The sequence below is a fragment of the Giraffa tippelskirchi genome, chromosome 5 (assembly GCF_054371585.1).
Source record: "Giraffa tippelskirchi isolate mGirTip1 chromosome 5, T2T-mGirTip1v1.2.pri, whole genome shotgun sequence".
NCBI lineage: Eukaryota > Metazoa > Chordata > Mammalia > Artiodactyla > Giraffidae > Giraffa > Giraffa tippelskirchi.
In genome coordinates, this window is record NC_137279.1 from 5,105,510 (window position 1) to 5,120,322 (window position 14,813).

General features: G+C 38.6%; 1 protein-coding gene across 4 annotated transcripts in view; it reads left to right on the forward strand.

The window, feature by feature from the left end:
* The window catches only part of LOC145507870 (membrane cofactor protein-like), a 34,737-nt gene extending 20,257 nt beyond the window's left edge, over window positions 1–14,480 (forward strand). The window contains exons 7-12 of one of the 4 annotated variants that reach the window (XM_081495364.1): window positions 78–122; window positions 2,053–2,091; window positions 10,287–10,322; window positions 12,298–12,333; window positions 12,839–12,900; window positions 14,232–14,480. In XM_081495364.1, the coding sequence (XP_081351490.1) occupies window positions 78–122; window positions 2,053–2,091; window positions 10,287–10,322; window positions 12,298–12,333; window positions 12,839–12,900; window positions 14,232–14,297 (284 nt within the window). In that variant the 3' untranslated portion in view covers window positions 14,298–14,480. Of the gene's footprint in view, window positions 1–77; window positions 123–2,052; window positions 2,097–10,286; window positions 10,323–12,297; window positions 12,334–12,777; window positions 12,929–14,231 lie in introns of those variants that run through there. The other 3 variants (XM_081495365.1, XM_081495366.1, XM_081495367.1) reach the window with 3 other exon arrangements.
* The last annotated feature ends 333 nt before the right edge of the window (window positions 14,481–14,813 follow it).

Genomic DNA, 14,813 nt, shown 5'->3' on the forward strand with positions numbered 1-14,813 from the left:
AACTGAATGTTAGTAGAAAGCAATAAATCCCGAGTAATTAAATGAGTTTATATATTTTTTGTTTGTTTGTCTTCCAGAAGCAGTTACTAACGCTACAGTGTCTACAGCTTCCGGCGCCTCAGGTTTCATAAAATCCTGCTTGTATTTGTCGATATCCTTTAAATTCCTCGTGATATTTTAAAATCCTTTAAACGTCTGGTGATTTACACTCACTGGAACTTTTAGTAATAAAAGGAGGAAGAATGCATTTATAGCCATTTTTGCTATTATACCTAGTGAATCTAAAATTGTAGGTCATAGTCCACAGATACAAACAGGTTTGTAAACTTAGGTAATTTATGTAAACTTGTTTACGTACATGTATAATGATGGAATGCCTTCCTCACTGTGTGATATTAATGTTGACGGTGGGATGCATTTAAAGCACTTAGCACAGTGCCTGGTGTCTAGAAAGCTCTTAAAGGGAGCTCACCTAATTTACAGTTTCATTGGAATCAATATTAATGTAGACATTAATATTAATTAAGGTCCACAGCTTCTGTTTTTTAATATGTTATGTTTTCTGTGTCATCAACATTGATAATTTATTCATTTTAAAAGGGATCTGATGACACCTGTACAGGATATCATCCGGGTTCAGGAATTGTGTTTCATTTTCCTGCCAACAAGCAGTTGGGTTCTTTCTATAGAATACAATTTTAACTGGGAAATTTCTTTCTGCTGTCTCCAGAACAAGATTTGTATTTCTACTGCCCATCCCAGCCTAACCACCTCATACAATTATTTTTTTCTCTTTACTGGCTTTTATTTTTTTGGCAACAGGAAGGGAATTGTATAACAATGGAAGGGCAGCAAAAGTCCTTATTTGTGGAAATGAAATGGAGGATCTCTGGCAGGGTCTACTGAGCTGCCTAAGACTTGAGAGACTATTTTGATATGGTGAAAGGAATTATCTTCCTGAGTCCAGGCTGTTATCTTTGGCTTCTTCTTTTTGGATGCAACAGAAGCAAGAGACCAGTGGCAAGAGCCTTAGGCTCAGCAGACCGCTCTGTTTACTCACGTAACATCATTTCTGTGGTTTCTAGTTTCTCACTGTTGAATGACTCAAACAAATGTCAATCACTGGCTTCCAATTTGTTTACTTCCTATTGTCATATAATTTTAAGGATTGAGGGGAATTATTCATATTAGCATGGTAATTAGAACACCTTTTTATAATTCCTGTAAACCTGGAACTCCGTAACCTCCTCAAGTACCTTGAGAGGAGGTGCTGTGAAGTTCTGTGGAGAAAGCAATGTCTATGGATGATACATAAAGGTTGCACACGAAATCTACACGCATTGACTCACCCGTGTTTACTCACATGGTCCTAGTGGGAACAAGCACTGTAGGATGTTATGCTTATTGATACACTCTTTTGAGAGTTGACCATAAGCATCTCATAAAGAATTTCTAAAACATGTATTCAGTTTAGCATTGGAAATGACAGGAGAATTGTGAGGACAAGTTTATAGAGATGATAAACTATAGGGATTTTGTTTTAAATATCATAAATCAAAGTTCCTTGTGAGGTTTTCAATCATTTTTTATCCGCAAGAGGGTATGAAGAGCATCGTTAGTGATCTATAATGTTGATAAGATAGATCTAATTACATGAATGTGAAAAAATTGGGGCAAAGACCAAGTGACAGACTAAGAATGCAAACTATGTAATATGATACAGTGTGGATGGCGTTTTTTTAAGATTTGTAAACTTATTCTGAACACATAATTTCTATGATTTATTATTTGTTAATTTCCAGGGTTTCTTCTATGTAATGCAGAGCCATAGTGCATATTCTTATGCATACATTCTAACGTACTTGCATAAATATATATTTAGGTCAACTTCCCAGAAATAGAATAGCATAGTTGGGAAAGTATGTATATTTTCATTCTGAGAAGTAATTCATTTTGAGAAATAATTTTCTTCAAAAATGAAAATAATCAAAGTTAATGCTACAATTTTGTATTGATAAGACTGGTGAATTGAATCAAATTTAATTTTTCCAGGTCCTCAAACAGCTCCAGCTCCAGAGTCAAGTCCTACAGGTTCAGTGCCTCTTTATCTTACTAACATTGTTTAGAACTTAATAAGATGATGGGTGATAAGTAATGTCATGTACTAATTTGTATATTGAAATTATCAGTAAAGCTGAAATTTTTTGGTTTACACTCACTTATATTGGTCTTTTGTTCACTTTTCTATGTGATTTCTGGAATATTTTTCATGTTGATTTAACAAAGCTCATTATAAGTTAAAATCCTTTCAACAGGAAGCAGAGGTTTCCTCTAGTTTGTCGTTATTAAAAGTCAGTTTTCTTTGATGATTTTATACTATTTAAAACTGATTGCTTGCTGTACCTTTTAACTATATTAGTATACTAATCTGAGGGGCTTCCCAGGTGGCTCCCAGTGGTAAAGAATTTACCTGCCCCTGCAGGAGATGTGAATTCAATCCCTGGGTTGGGAAGATCCCCTGGAAGAGGAAATGGCAAGCCACACCAGCATTCTTGCCTGGAGAATCCCATGGACGGAGGAAGCTGGCGGGCTACGGTCTATAGTGTAACAAAGAGTTATATACAACTGAGTGACCGAACATGCACACATACTAATGGGCATTTTTAAAATTTCAGATATTACAAAAGCATACAGAGTGAAAAGATTGGTTCTCCACTTCTTTCTCTCGTCTAATTACTAAAGTTAACATCTTTATAGTTTAGGGAGTCTTTTTAATCTACTTCTACACATAAACATTCTTATTTGTGTAGGTTTACATATTTGGCTTTATTCTTATCCAAAAATGTCATCATGCTGTTCATATTTTTCTGAAACTTGCACTTTTTCCACTTAGTGTCTTGACATGGAGCTGCAGCTAGGTTTATCCCCATCTTTTTATATGATTTTAATATGTACCATAGTTCTCTTGACTTTTCTATCAGTGGTCATTTAAATGTACAGAATATTTATATTAATAGGAAGTTGGATGTGTTGATGTTTTCCCTAATGGCTAAGAGTGTTGTGTTTTTCTTATAAAAGCTTCAGGTCTTCTCCATGCTGAAATTATATAAGCATTGCCATCACAGTGCTTGTGAGATTGCATCAAATCGTTGATTCATCTCACTTTCTTTAGGGTATCTGAAATGAGATTGGGTTTCTCTTTACTCCACTCCCTTTCATCCAGTACGAAGTAGCAGCATTTGTTCAGTAAGTCCTTTTCTTTCCAGCTTTGTTGAAGTACCAGTTTCTATCACACATTAAATTCATACATGATCTGACCTTTCTGTTCCCTTGAATTCTGCCCATTCCTGCCCCAGCACCAAATCAGTGCTTTGATTACAGAATGATGATAGGTTTAGTATCTGGCAGAACCCTTCCTTTCCAGATGCTCAGGCTACTCTCTGTGCTAATTCTTCTAGACCAGCTTCTATTTTTATTTTACTGACAATTTTAGCTAATTTAATTGTACATTTCAGTGGCATTAAGTATATTCACATTTTTGTGCAACCATTACTACCATCTATATCTGAAACCTTTAATCACCTGACAATGAAGCCTTATACCTATGAAACAATAACTCTCCATTCGGCCTCCTCCCAGTGGTGTTAACCACAACCTATTTTCTATGTTGATTAATTTGGCTGTTCTACATACTGCATAGACTTGGAATCACTTCTGGATTATTTCACTTAGCATAATGTTTTCAAGGTTCATCCACCTTGTAACATGTATCAGAACTTTATTTCTTTTATGACTTGGTAATATTTCTTCATATATACCACAATTCCTTAATTCATTCATTTGTTGGATGACCCTTTGTTTGACTAAGCCAAGGCCTTTGACTGTGTGGATCACAACAAACTGTGGAAAATTCTTCAAGAGATGGGAATACCAGACCACCTGACCTGCCTCCTGAGAAACCTGTATGCAGGTCAGGAAGCAACAGTTAGAACTGGACATAGAACAACAGACTGGTTCCAAATAGGAAAAGGAGTACGTCAAGACTGCATATTGTCACCCTGCTTATTTAACTTATATGCAGAGTACATCATGAGAAATGCTGGGCTGGAAGAAACACAAGCTGGAATCAAGATTGCTGGGAGAAATATCAATAGCCTCAGATATGCAGATGACACCACTTATAACAGAAAATGAAGAACTAAAGAGCATCTTGGTGCAATTGAAAGAGGAGAGTGAGAAAGTTGGCTTAAAGCTCAACATTCAGAAAACTAAGATCATGGCATCCGGTCCCATCACTTCATGGCAAATAGATGGGGAAACAGTAGAAGTAGTAGCTGACTATATTTTGGGGGGCTCCAAAATCACTGCAAATAATGACTGCAGCCATGAAATTAAAAGACGCTCCTTGGAAGAAAAGTCATGACCTACCTAGATAGCATATTAAAAAGCAGAGACATTACCTTGTCAACAAAGGTCCGTCTAGTCAAGGCTATGGTTTTTCCAGTAGTCATGTATGGGTGTGAGAGTTGGACTATAAAGAAAGCTGAGCACCGAAGAATTGATGCTTTTGAACTGTGGTGTTGGAGAAAACTCTTGAGAGTCCCTTGGACTGCAAGGAGATCCAACCAGTCCATCCTAAAGGAGATCAGTCCTGAATATTCATTGGAAGAACTGATGCTGAAGCTGAAACTCCAGTACGTTGCGAAGATTCGAAGAACTGACTCATTGGAAAGAACCTGATGCTGGGAAAGATTGAAGGTGGGAGAAGGGGTGACAGAGGATGAGCTGGCTGGATGACATCACCGACTCAACGGACATGAGTTTGAGTAAACTCCGGGGGTTAGTGTTGGACAGGGAGGCCTGGCGTGCTCTATCTAGTCCATGTGCTCGCAAAGAGTCGGACATGACTGAGCAACTGAACTGAACTGAACTGAATATTTCTTCACATATACCACAATTCCTTAATTCACTCATTTGTTGAAAGACCCTTTGTTTGTTTCCACCTTTTGGCTATTCTGAATAATGCTACCCTGAACATTGGCATTCAGGTATCTGAGTCCCTATTTTTAATTTTGGTGGTTATATACCTAGGAATAGAAGTGCTGTGTTATATAATAGTACGTTGGGCTTCTCTGATGGCTTAGATGGTAGAGAGGCTGCCTGCAATGTAGGAGACCCAGGTTTGATCCCTGGGTCAGGAAGATCCCCTAAAGTAGGGAATGGCTACCCACTCCAGTATTCTTGCCTGGAGAATTCCGTGGACAGAGGAGTCTTGTGGGCTACCATCCAGGGATGGCAAAAAGTCTGACCTGACTGAGTAAATAACACTTTCACTTGTTTTTTCACAGTATTACTATGTTTATTTATTTTTTTGAGGAACAACCAGAGAATCTGCTGCAGTGGCTACACGATGTTGCCCTCCCTCCAGTGATGCACAGAAATTTCACTTTCTCCACCTCTTTGCCAGCACTTGTGGTGTTTCATTTTTTCTTTTATTTGATAAAAGCCATACCAGTATATGTGAAGTACTATCTCGTGGTTTTTCTTTGCATTTCTATAATTATTAGTGATTGATCATCTCTTCATGTGCATATTGTTGGTCTTTTGTATATCTTCTTTGGAGAAATATCCATTCAAGTCCTTTGCCCATTTTTTAATTGAATTTTTTCAATTTTTATAAGTTCATAATATATTTTGAAGGTTAATCCCTTATCAGATAAATAATGCAGTTGTTTCCCCCCAGTCTGTGGACTGCTTTCTCTCTCATGACAGTGTCCCTTTTTAAACAGCAGTGTTTGGTTTTGATGAAACCCAGTGTATCTGTTTGTGCTTTTGGTGTCACATCCAAGAGATCACTGCCAGACCCAACATCCTGAAGCTGTCCTCCATGTTCTCTTTAATAGTTTCGTAATTTTAGCTCTTAAATTTATGGTTCATTTTTGTTCCTTTCTTCTTTTCCTCTCTTCACTTGTGATTTAATGACTATGTTTAATGTTATGTTGGATTCCTTACTCTTTCTTGTATGTCTATTTTAGAGTTTTGTCCTTCTTATGAGGTTTATACGTAGCTATACACACACACACACACAATTATTTTAAGTCGCTAATCTCTTTATTTTGTATGCATTCTAACAACCCAGCACTTTTACTGCATACCACCACATTTAATGTTTGTAGCATCATATTTTACAACTTTTTGTTCTTTTCATCCTTTAGCTACTTATTGTGGTTATAGATGTGTACTACTAGGATGGCTAGTACTGACCAACTAGTTGGTAGAGCTGGGTCCTGGGGAAGCCAGCTGTGGTCTCAGAGCAAGTGTTGGCCTACAGGTACATGGGGCTTTGGCTTGAGGGATCCTAAGGCTGGTGTCACCCTGCTGGCAGGCAAGGTCATTTCCTGACTTGGCTGATTATAGTGTCCAGGGGGTCCTGGAGGTGGTGTTGGCCCACGGGTGGATGGGGTCTGCCCTTGGGGAGGCTGGTTGAGGGGCCTGTTGTTCCTGGAGCGGAAATCTGACTGCTGGGCTTGGGTGGATGGGTTTCTGGGGCTGATGTTGGCCCACTGGTGAGCAGAGCCAGGCGCTGGGGTCTGGTGGCAGTATACTGGGCCCTCTAGTAGACAGGGATATGTCCAGGCAGCTGGAGGATGAGGGGATCTAAGGCGGTCAGCCTGCTTGTGGGTAAGGCTCTGTCCCCGCTCCAATAACTGCTGGGCCTGGGGTGTCCCAGAACTTGTGCCCGCCTGCTGGGGGGCAAGGTCATATCACGGTGCTAAGAAGCTAGAGGGAGGATTCCAAAGTGCTGCTTGCCAGCCCCAGACGCGTTTTGGTAAACACTCCCAACAGCAGCTCCTGCCGGAATCTCTGGCCGCAGAGTGAGTCCACTTTGTCCTCCGCCTCCCCAAGATGAGCAGGTGGATCTGACCAAAACTCCTTTCAAATTACTGCTTCAGCACTGGGTCTCGAGAGCGTGTGACATTTTGTTCGTGCCCCTTGAGCAGAGTGTTTTTCCTACAGCCCCTTGGATCTCCTAAACATATTAAATGTTGGCTTTCAAAGCCCAGCATTCCAGGAGCTTGTCTCCTGGTGCAGGACCCCTGCGCTGGGGAATCTGATGTGAATCTCAGACCCCTCCTTCCTTGGGGAGAACTTGTGCGATTGTGATGATCCTCCTAGTTTGTGGGTCACCTACCTGGTGTTATGGGTCTTGTTTGCGCCATGTCTCTGGTCTTCTTTCCTGTCTCGTGTTGGTTCCTTCTTTATATCTACAGCTGTAGAAGATCACTTATGCTACTTTTCAGGTCATTCTCATCCATTGTTGTTCTGTAAATAGTGGTAATGTTCATGTGCCCGAGGAAGGATGCAAACTCAGAGTCTTTCTGCTCCACTGACTTAGCAACTTCCCTAGGCCTTAAGGTTAGTTCCTGATCTTTTAAATTAATTTTTGTGTATGGTGTAAGGTAGATGTCAAAATTCATTCTTTTGCATATGGATATCCAACTTTCCAAAAATCATTTGTTGAAAAGGTTGTCCATTCCCCATTAAATGTTCTTAGAACCCTTGTGAACAATCATTTGACCATGTAAGTGAAAGTTTATTTCTGGTCTCTCTGTTCTTTTATTTTTTTTAATAGAAATATAGTTGTTTTACAATATTATATTATTTCTGAACATAGAGATTCAACATTTTTAAAGTTTAACTCCAGGTAAAGCTATTATAAAATAATAATTATATTTCCCTGTGGTGTACAGTATATCTTTATTGTAGCTTTTTAGTAAGTTTTGGAATTGGGAAATGTGAGTCCTCTCAACTTTCCATTTCTTTATTAAGATTACTCCTTTCAGGTTTAATTTGTCTATTTTGCAAAACACATTTTCAATATAGTCAAAGGGCTGCATTTAATCTGCAGATTGCTTTGTGTGGTACTGACATCGTAACAATATTATCTTCCAATCCATGAATGCAGAATGTCCTTTCATTTTCTTATGTCTTCTTCAATTTCTTAATGCAGTGCTTTGTGGTTTTCAGGGAACAAGTCTTTCACTTCCTTAGTTAATGTTTATTTCCTAAGTACTTTATCCTCTTTGCTGCTACTGTGTGTGGAGTTGGTTTTTTAAATTTTCTGTTTAGACTGTTCATCGGTAGGATATAGAAATGCACCTGATCTTTGTTGATTTTGTAACCTCTGACTTTGTTGAATTAATTCATTAGTTCTATTTAATAGGTTTCTGTAGGTGTGTGTGTGTGTGTGTCTGTGTGTCTGTGTGTGTTTGTGTGTTGGTGTGTGAGCATGCATAATCTTTGGAGTTTTCCACTTAAAAGATTATATAATCTGGAACAGAGAGAGTTTTATTTCTTCTTTCTCAGTTTGGATGGTTTTTATTTTTTTCTCTTACCACTGCTCTCACTAGGCAAGAAAAATAAGTTACAATATATTTGTTGTATTGATTGAAGTGACAAATATGAATATCCAGTATTGCTCCTGACTTAAGGAAAATAAATTCAGTCTTTCACTATTGAGTATGATGTTATCTATGTTTTTTTTTTTTAATAAATGGCCTTTATTATGTTGAATTTTGTTCTATTGCAGATCAGCTCTTAAACGGTTTTAGGCCAGTGTATGTCTTTTGTTTTTCAGTCTTGTTTTTATGTTTTGATTAGAGGGAAAATTGCCTTATAATGTTTTATTGGTTTCTGCCATAGTGAAGTTGCTTAGTCATGTCCGACTCTTTGAGACCCCACGGACTGTAGCCCACCAGGCTCCTCTGTCCATGGGATTTTCCAGGCAAGAATACTGGAGTGGGTTGCCATTTCCTTCTCCAGGGGATCTTCCGGACCCAGGGATCGAAGCCAGGTCTCCCGCTTTGCAGACAGACGCTTTACTGTCTGAACCACCAGAGAAGGTTTCTGCCATATAACAACATAAATCAGCCATAATTATGCACGTATCCGCTACCTCTTGAGCCTCCCTCCCCTCTCCCCACCCCACCCCTCTAGGTCATCACAGAGCACCAGGCTGGGCTCCCTGTGCCATCCAGCAGCTTCTCACCAGCTAGATATTTTAGTCATGGTAGTGTTCTTAGGTCTACACTATTTTCTCCCTTCCTTCCACTCTCTCATTCCTTCCCCTACTATGTCCACAATTGCATTCTCTATATATGCATCTGCATTCCTTCCCTGAAAATAGGTTCATCAGTAACATTTTTATGGATTCCATATATATGCATTAATATATTTGCCTTTCTCTTTCTGACTTTCTTCACTCTGTGTAACAGGCTCTAGGTTCATCCACCTCACTGGAATCCATTCATTTTTATGGCTGAGTAATATTCCATTGTATATATGTAATTTAAAAAAAAACAAAACTAAACTGTATGTAATTTTAAAAAAATTTTAAATATGTAATTAAAAAAAAAAAAACTAAAGGAATAGTAGAGAACCACATTAGAACAATACAAAAAATATATATATATAGAGAGAGAGAGACTGGTAGTATGAAGAATGTCCTCCTGAGTCCTCCATTGTCCAATCCACACAGTGAGCACCAGCAGTCTACCTACTCAGACGGCCGTGCAATATTTCTAGGAAGGTCTCTGGACCTGCTGTGGGCTCTGTGGGGTCAGCTCTGACTCAAATCTGGCCTCACTCCAGCTTGTACTTGCCCCCAAAGTCCACAGTCCCAGGCTCATTACGGGGATTTTGTCCGCTGCCCCTGCAGCTGCCCCTGGCGCTCGGCTCTGCTTTGGGGCCTCTGTTTGTAGGCCTCCCTCCAGCGTCTGTTTCCCACCCAGACCAGGGCAGGCAATAGTAGTGACTTATTAGGGTCCACTTGCTCAGTTGGCCTGGGGAGAGGAAGGGGTATGGAGTTGGGGTGTTTGGGGAGTGCCTGCTGCAGCTGAGGCCCGAGGGAAGTTGCTACAGTCTGAGGTGGGCCGTGCACTCTCCCAGGCGGATTGGGCACAGGTCTCGTGTCCCTTGGCAAAGCCAAGCTGCACAGGCTCCCAGGAAGGTATGAGCCATAACCTGGATCTGTTGTTGGCTTGCTGACAGCTGCAACCTCTGGGGTCGGCATTTTGTTCCCTGCCTCAGGCGCTCACCCTTGCTTTTTATGACACTACTTTTAAAAAGATGCATTGAGATAATGCATGTAGGGAAAGTGAAAGTATCAGGGGTTTTGTACAAAGACAAAAAAGAAAAAATCAAAACCCATAAATTTATAGGTCTTTAAGCTTTATTATTTTCTTCTTCTACCTTTTATTCTTATTTCCATTTTTTTCTTTTTTCAGCATATCCCAATCCGAGTGATGATATACAGCCTGAAGGTTTCGAAGATTTACATATGATTTTGGTTATAAATAGCCCTGCATTATGAAACTCTAGAGTTCTACATGGAACTATTGCAATAATATATAATTAGAGAAGAAATAACATATCACAAATTGGTGTTAATTGGCAATGATGTTATTTTAATAGTGCAGATCCCATGACAAATTTAAGTGGTGGTGTGTAAAGTGAAAAGTGTTAGTTGCTCAGTCGTGTCCGACTCTTTGTGACCCCATGGACTGCAGCGCACGAGGCTTCTCTGTCCATGGGATTCTCCAGGCAAGAATACTGGAGTGGGTTGCCATTTCCTTCTTCAGTATAGATTTGTAACTAACACAATTTTCAAGAAATGCCCCTACTTAGGGTTCCCAGTGGAGTGAGGTAACTTTCTTAAATACTTTGGTCACGTGCAGGTTAAAATATATAAAATGTAACTTGTTTATCATGTGGTAGTGTTCTTTTATGATGGAGGTTTGTAGATAAATTTTCTTTCTGCTGGTATGTTGTATACACAAGCCTTATGTACTATATGTTGGGATAGTTTTTCTATAACAGGCAGAGGTAGTACTCTTCCGGTTGTCTCCCATAGTTCACACGATATATGTTAAAGCACATGGTGAAGTATAGTTGTGAAGTCAGCTGGAATATAAAGATTTCTTGATAAGAAAATGAAGAAGAGATCTATTACTTTTCTTTACGTTGGAGTGAGGTAGTCAAGTCTATCTTTTCATAAAATGCACTTCAGGCTTGTTATGTTTCCTTCTGAAAACTGTGGTCAAGTTGCCAATGTGCCAGGTGAACCCAGGGCCATTTTTTTTTGGTAAAGCTGCTTGAGATTTTCTTCTTTCAAATGTATTTGTGTATTTTTATTTTTGGTTGCACTGGGTCTTCATTGCTGCGTGTAGACTTTCTTTACTTGCAGTGAGCGGGCATTCCTCCGTTGCGGTGGCCTCTCTTGTCGAGGGGCGCAGGCTCTGGGCACAGGCTCTGGGCACACGGGCTCAGTAGCAGCACACGGGCTCAGTAGCTGTGGCTCGCAGGCTGAGTAGGTGAGGTTCATGGGCTCTAGAGCTCAGTAGGTGTGGCACCCAGGCTTAGTTCCCCTACGACATGTGGAATCTTCCCAGACCAGGGCTCAAACCTGTGTCCCCTGCATTGGCAGGCGGATTCTTATCCACTATACCACCAGGGAAGTCCTAGTGTCATCGTAAGATGGTTACAGTTAACATTTATGAAATAAAAAGAACAGAGCTGCCATGACATTTTAGACTCTTGAGTTAAAGGTAGAAGCAGAGGTACTACTGACAAACATCTATAAAAACATTTGTTAGTATTATTTCTTGCTCTCTGGATTGTCAAAAATGCATGTTTACATTTTTGCACATAATTTTTATTCATGTGCCCTGATGTTTCATTAACATTATTAGACAAAAACCTTCTTGTAATTAGGGGACAGGGAAATAAGAAGGGTTGATGGTAAGTTAAAGCATTGTTTGTGAAGACTGCAAATAACATTTGTGTGATAAGAGTTATAGAGCTTTATTGTCATTTATTAAAAAATCACACTATTGGAATAGTGTGTTAAATTCTTAATAAAATCATAAGGACTAGATTGAATACCAAACTATAATAGGATAATATATTTTAAAACAATTTTCTTCTAGTGAATTCTAATTGTTTCAGCTACCTTAGTAAATAACCTGGTGTGGTCGCTACAGCACACAGTGTGAAAAGTAAGGTTCCTGTTAAGAATTTCATGAGATAGATCCTAACCCCGGAACGTACTTTGAAGTGTTCTATGGTCAAAATGACCTGGATGCACTAGCAGTCATACTAAAATTATATTGATAATTTTTTCTTTGCTGTAGTTATAGCTGATCTATGATCAGATCATTAAAATGCAGTAGCTATTTGAAGACAGCTGTGTGTTTAATTATCATCAAAACTTTTTTTTTTTTTTTTTATTTTTCCCAGATGTAGCACTCATTACTGCAATTGTTCTTTCTGTAGGTAAGTATTCCAAACTTTGATACCACTTAAATCAAGATATTACTGTGAAGTACATTATCTTTTTTAATGTTTTTTCAGTTTCTTTAATTTTAATGGTTTGAAATTAAGTAAACCAGTTTATGAAAAATAGCGTTTTATATAATATACTACTTTCTGTCTGTGATTGTATATTCTTTTATATTCTATATGTCCACCTACTAACAACCAATAAATAATGCATGTTGTTTCAAGATGCATAGCCATATGAGTTTGCATCCCAAATATGCTTTGGGTAATTTTCTAAATTAGTCAAGGACTGCTCTGACTTACTGTGAACTGTTTTAAGTGATTCCAGGGAACTGGATTCAAACAGTGACGAGATCAGACAGAATGAAAATGTATATGTGGTGAAATAAAATATCATTTTCTGACCACGATCTAACCGACCTTTTTTCCTTATGTTAGATTTTGAATTTTAAGCAGTGATTTTTCAGTGACATGCCATTTGTTTCCTGGTTTCTTATAGTTGGTGCTGTTGCAATAGCTACTGCCTGTCTGCACCGATTTTCCACACGGAGGACAGAGAGGGTACATTAAAGCATTTTTCTTTAATTTATTGGTCCTTCTCACTCTTTTTTTTTTTTTTCCTTTTTTTTTTCCTTCTCACTCTTAACATAATTTTATGCAGTTTTGTTTGTACTCTGTTTTATATGCCAACTTAAAAAAAAAAAAGTGCTTGCATGTGTATGCTGTTCGGGTTGCATTTCTTTACTAAAAATATTTTTAGCTGCTTTTAATGTCAATTCAAGAAGATAATCCATGCTGGTCACTTCAGCTATTATGATGCAAGAAAACTTTCTCTGGGATTTGAGGTTTAAGTGCTGCAGCAAGTCAAGGACTGTCCTTCCCTAGATGTACCCTACTGCCTAGATTGGACTGGTATCCAAGATGAAATCTGAAACAGTTCACTGTGGACTTAAAAACTCTAGTCCCTGATATTTTTATGGTAAAAGTTTTATTTGCCTGTGTAACTTAGGTAGTTGTAAGAAGGTACGTAGCTGTCAAATTCAAATACCTTGTTTTACTTTTATTCATTTAGAGTTGTAATTTATACAAGTTAAACTAGGGAATTAAAAGCAACACTATTTGATTTCTCTCTTATGTTCTTTTCATTTGCTGGGTTGTAGTAAAGCTGAAGGGGTTAAACTAAGTTGCTGAGTGGGATAAGATTTACACATCACCTCATTAATATTGTCTATCTTTTTATCTATATAAGTGAACAAAAAGGAAGGGCCCTTAGATTTTTTTTTAAGTACAAATGCATATATTCTAAGCAGAAAAGGGTTTTTTAATCAAGCTTATATTATAATGAAGTAATTTACAATTCAATGAAAAACCTAGAATAAATCGTGAGGCATAGACTAAGATTAGGTGCTTTGAAGTTTATGATTTTTAATGATTTTTTCCCCTTTAATGCTTTGGAAATAGTTTTGAAATCAAACTAATAATTTTAAGACTTTTGCAACTCATGGTTTACTTGTGATTTTAATATATAATTTTTATATTAATGGGTTTATTTGTGGTTTTAATATTATAATTTTTATATTTATGACTGGGCTTGGACTAAGTATAAAAATATCTTCTTCACTCATACGGAGCTCAAATTTTTTCAGTGTTGCTTGGTTATCTTTTTAAAATGCCCACAGTGCCTTGATTTGAAGTGTAAACCTTATATTTATAGAATTCATGACGGGCATATTTGATTTCTCTGTCGGCACGTATTTTTAAAATACGCAAGTACAGCAGTCTGGATGGAAAAGTCCATCGGTGAACTGTTCCCTTTTCCTGACTGTGCTGGGTCCTTGTTGTGGCTGTGGGCTCTTCACGGTGCCATGTGCGCCTTCTCTCGTTACTTGCAGGCTTCTCGTGTCGCAGATCATGGCTCTAGAGCATCCAGGCTCCGTAGCTGTGGCACACAGGATTAGCTGCCCTGAGGCCTGTGGGATCTTGGTTCTCCAAACGGAGACTGAACCTTCATCCCCTGCAGTAGAAGTTGGATGCTGAATCACTGGGCCACCAAGGAAGTCCTAGGTGAAATATTTTTAAAGGTCCAAAAGATATGTGTAGAAATAACCTCTAAAGAAACAAAACAAAATAGCTTTCTGCTCCTCACTCTCCATCTTTTTTTAAAAACATCACCGCACCAAAATACTTAAAAGTTCTCAAACAAATATTAACCAAGCTCTCTCCAGCTGTAACAAGTCTTTTAAAGCCAAACAATTATCTGAGCATCATACTCCCAGGATAAAGTACCAGTAGCATTAGAGTTCTGAGATCCCATTTCTAATGAGTTCCCAAGTGATGCTGCTGCTGGGCCTGGACGACACTGAGAGAAACCAGGGTGTAGACCGTTACTAATGTGCCCACGCTCCTTAGCTTTGAAAAATCACCAAGCTTATTGGGAAATGGTTCACCTGTTCAAGATAACTGGATTTTTTAAA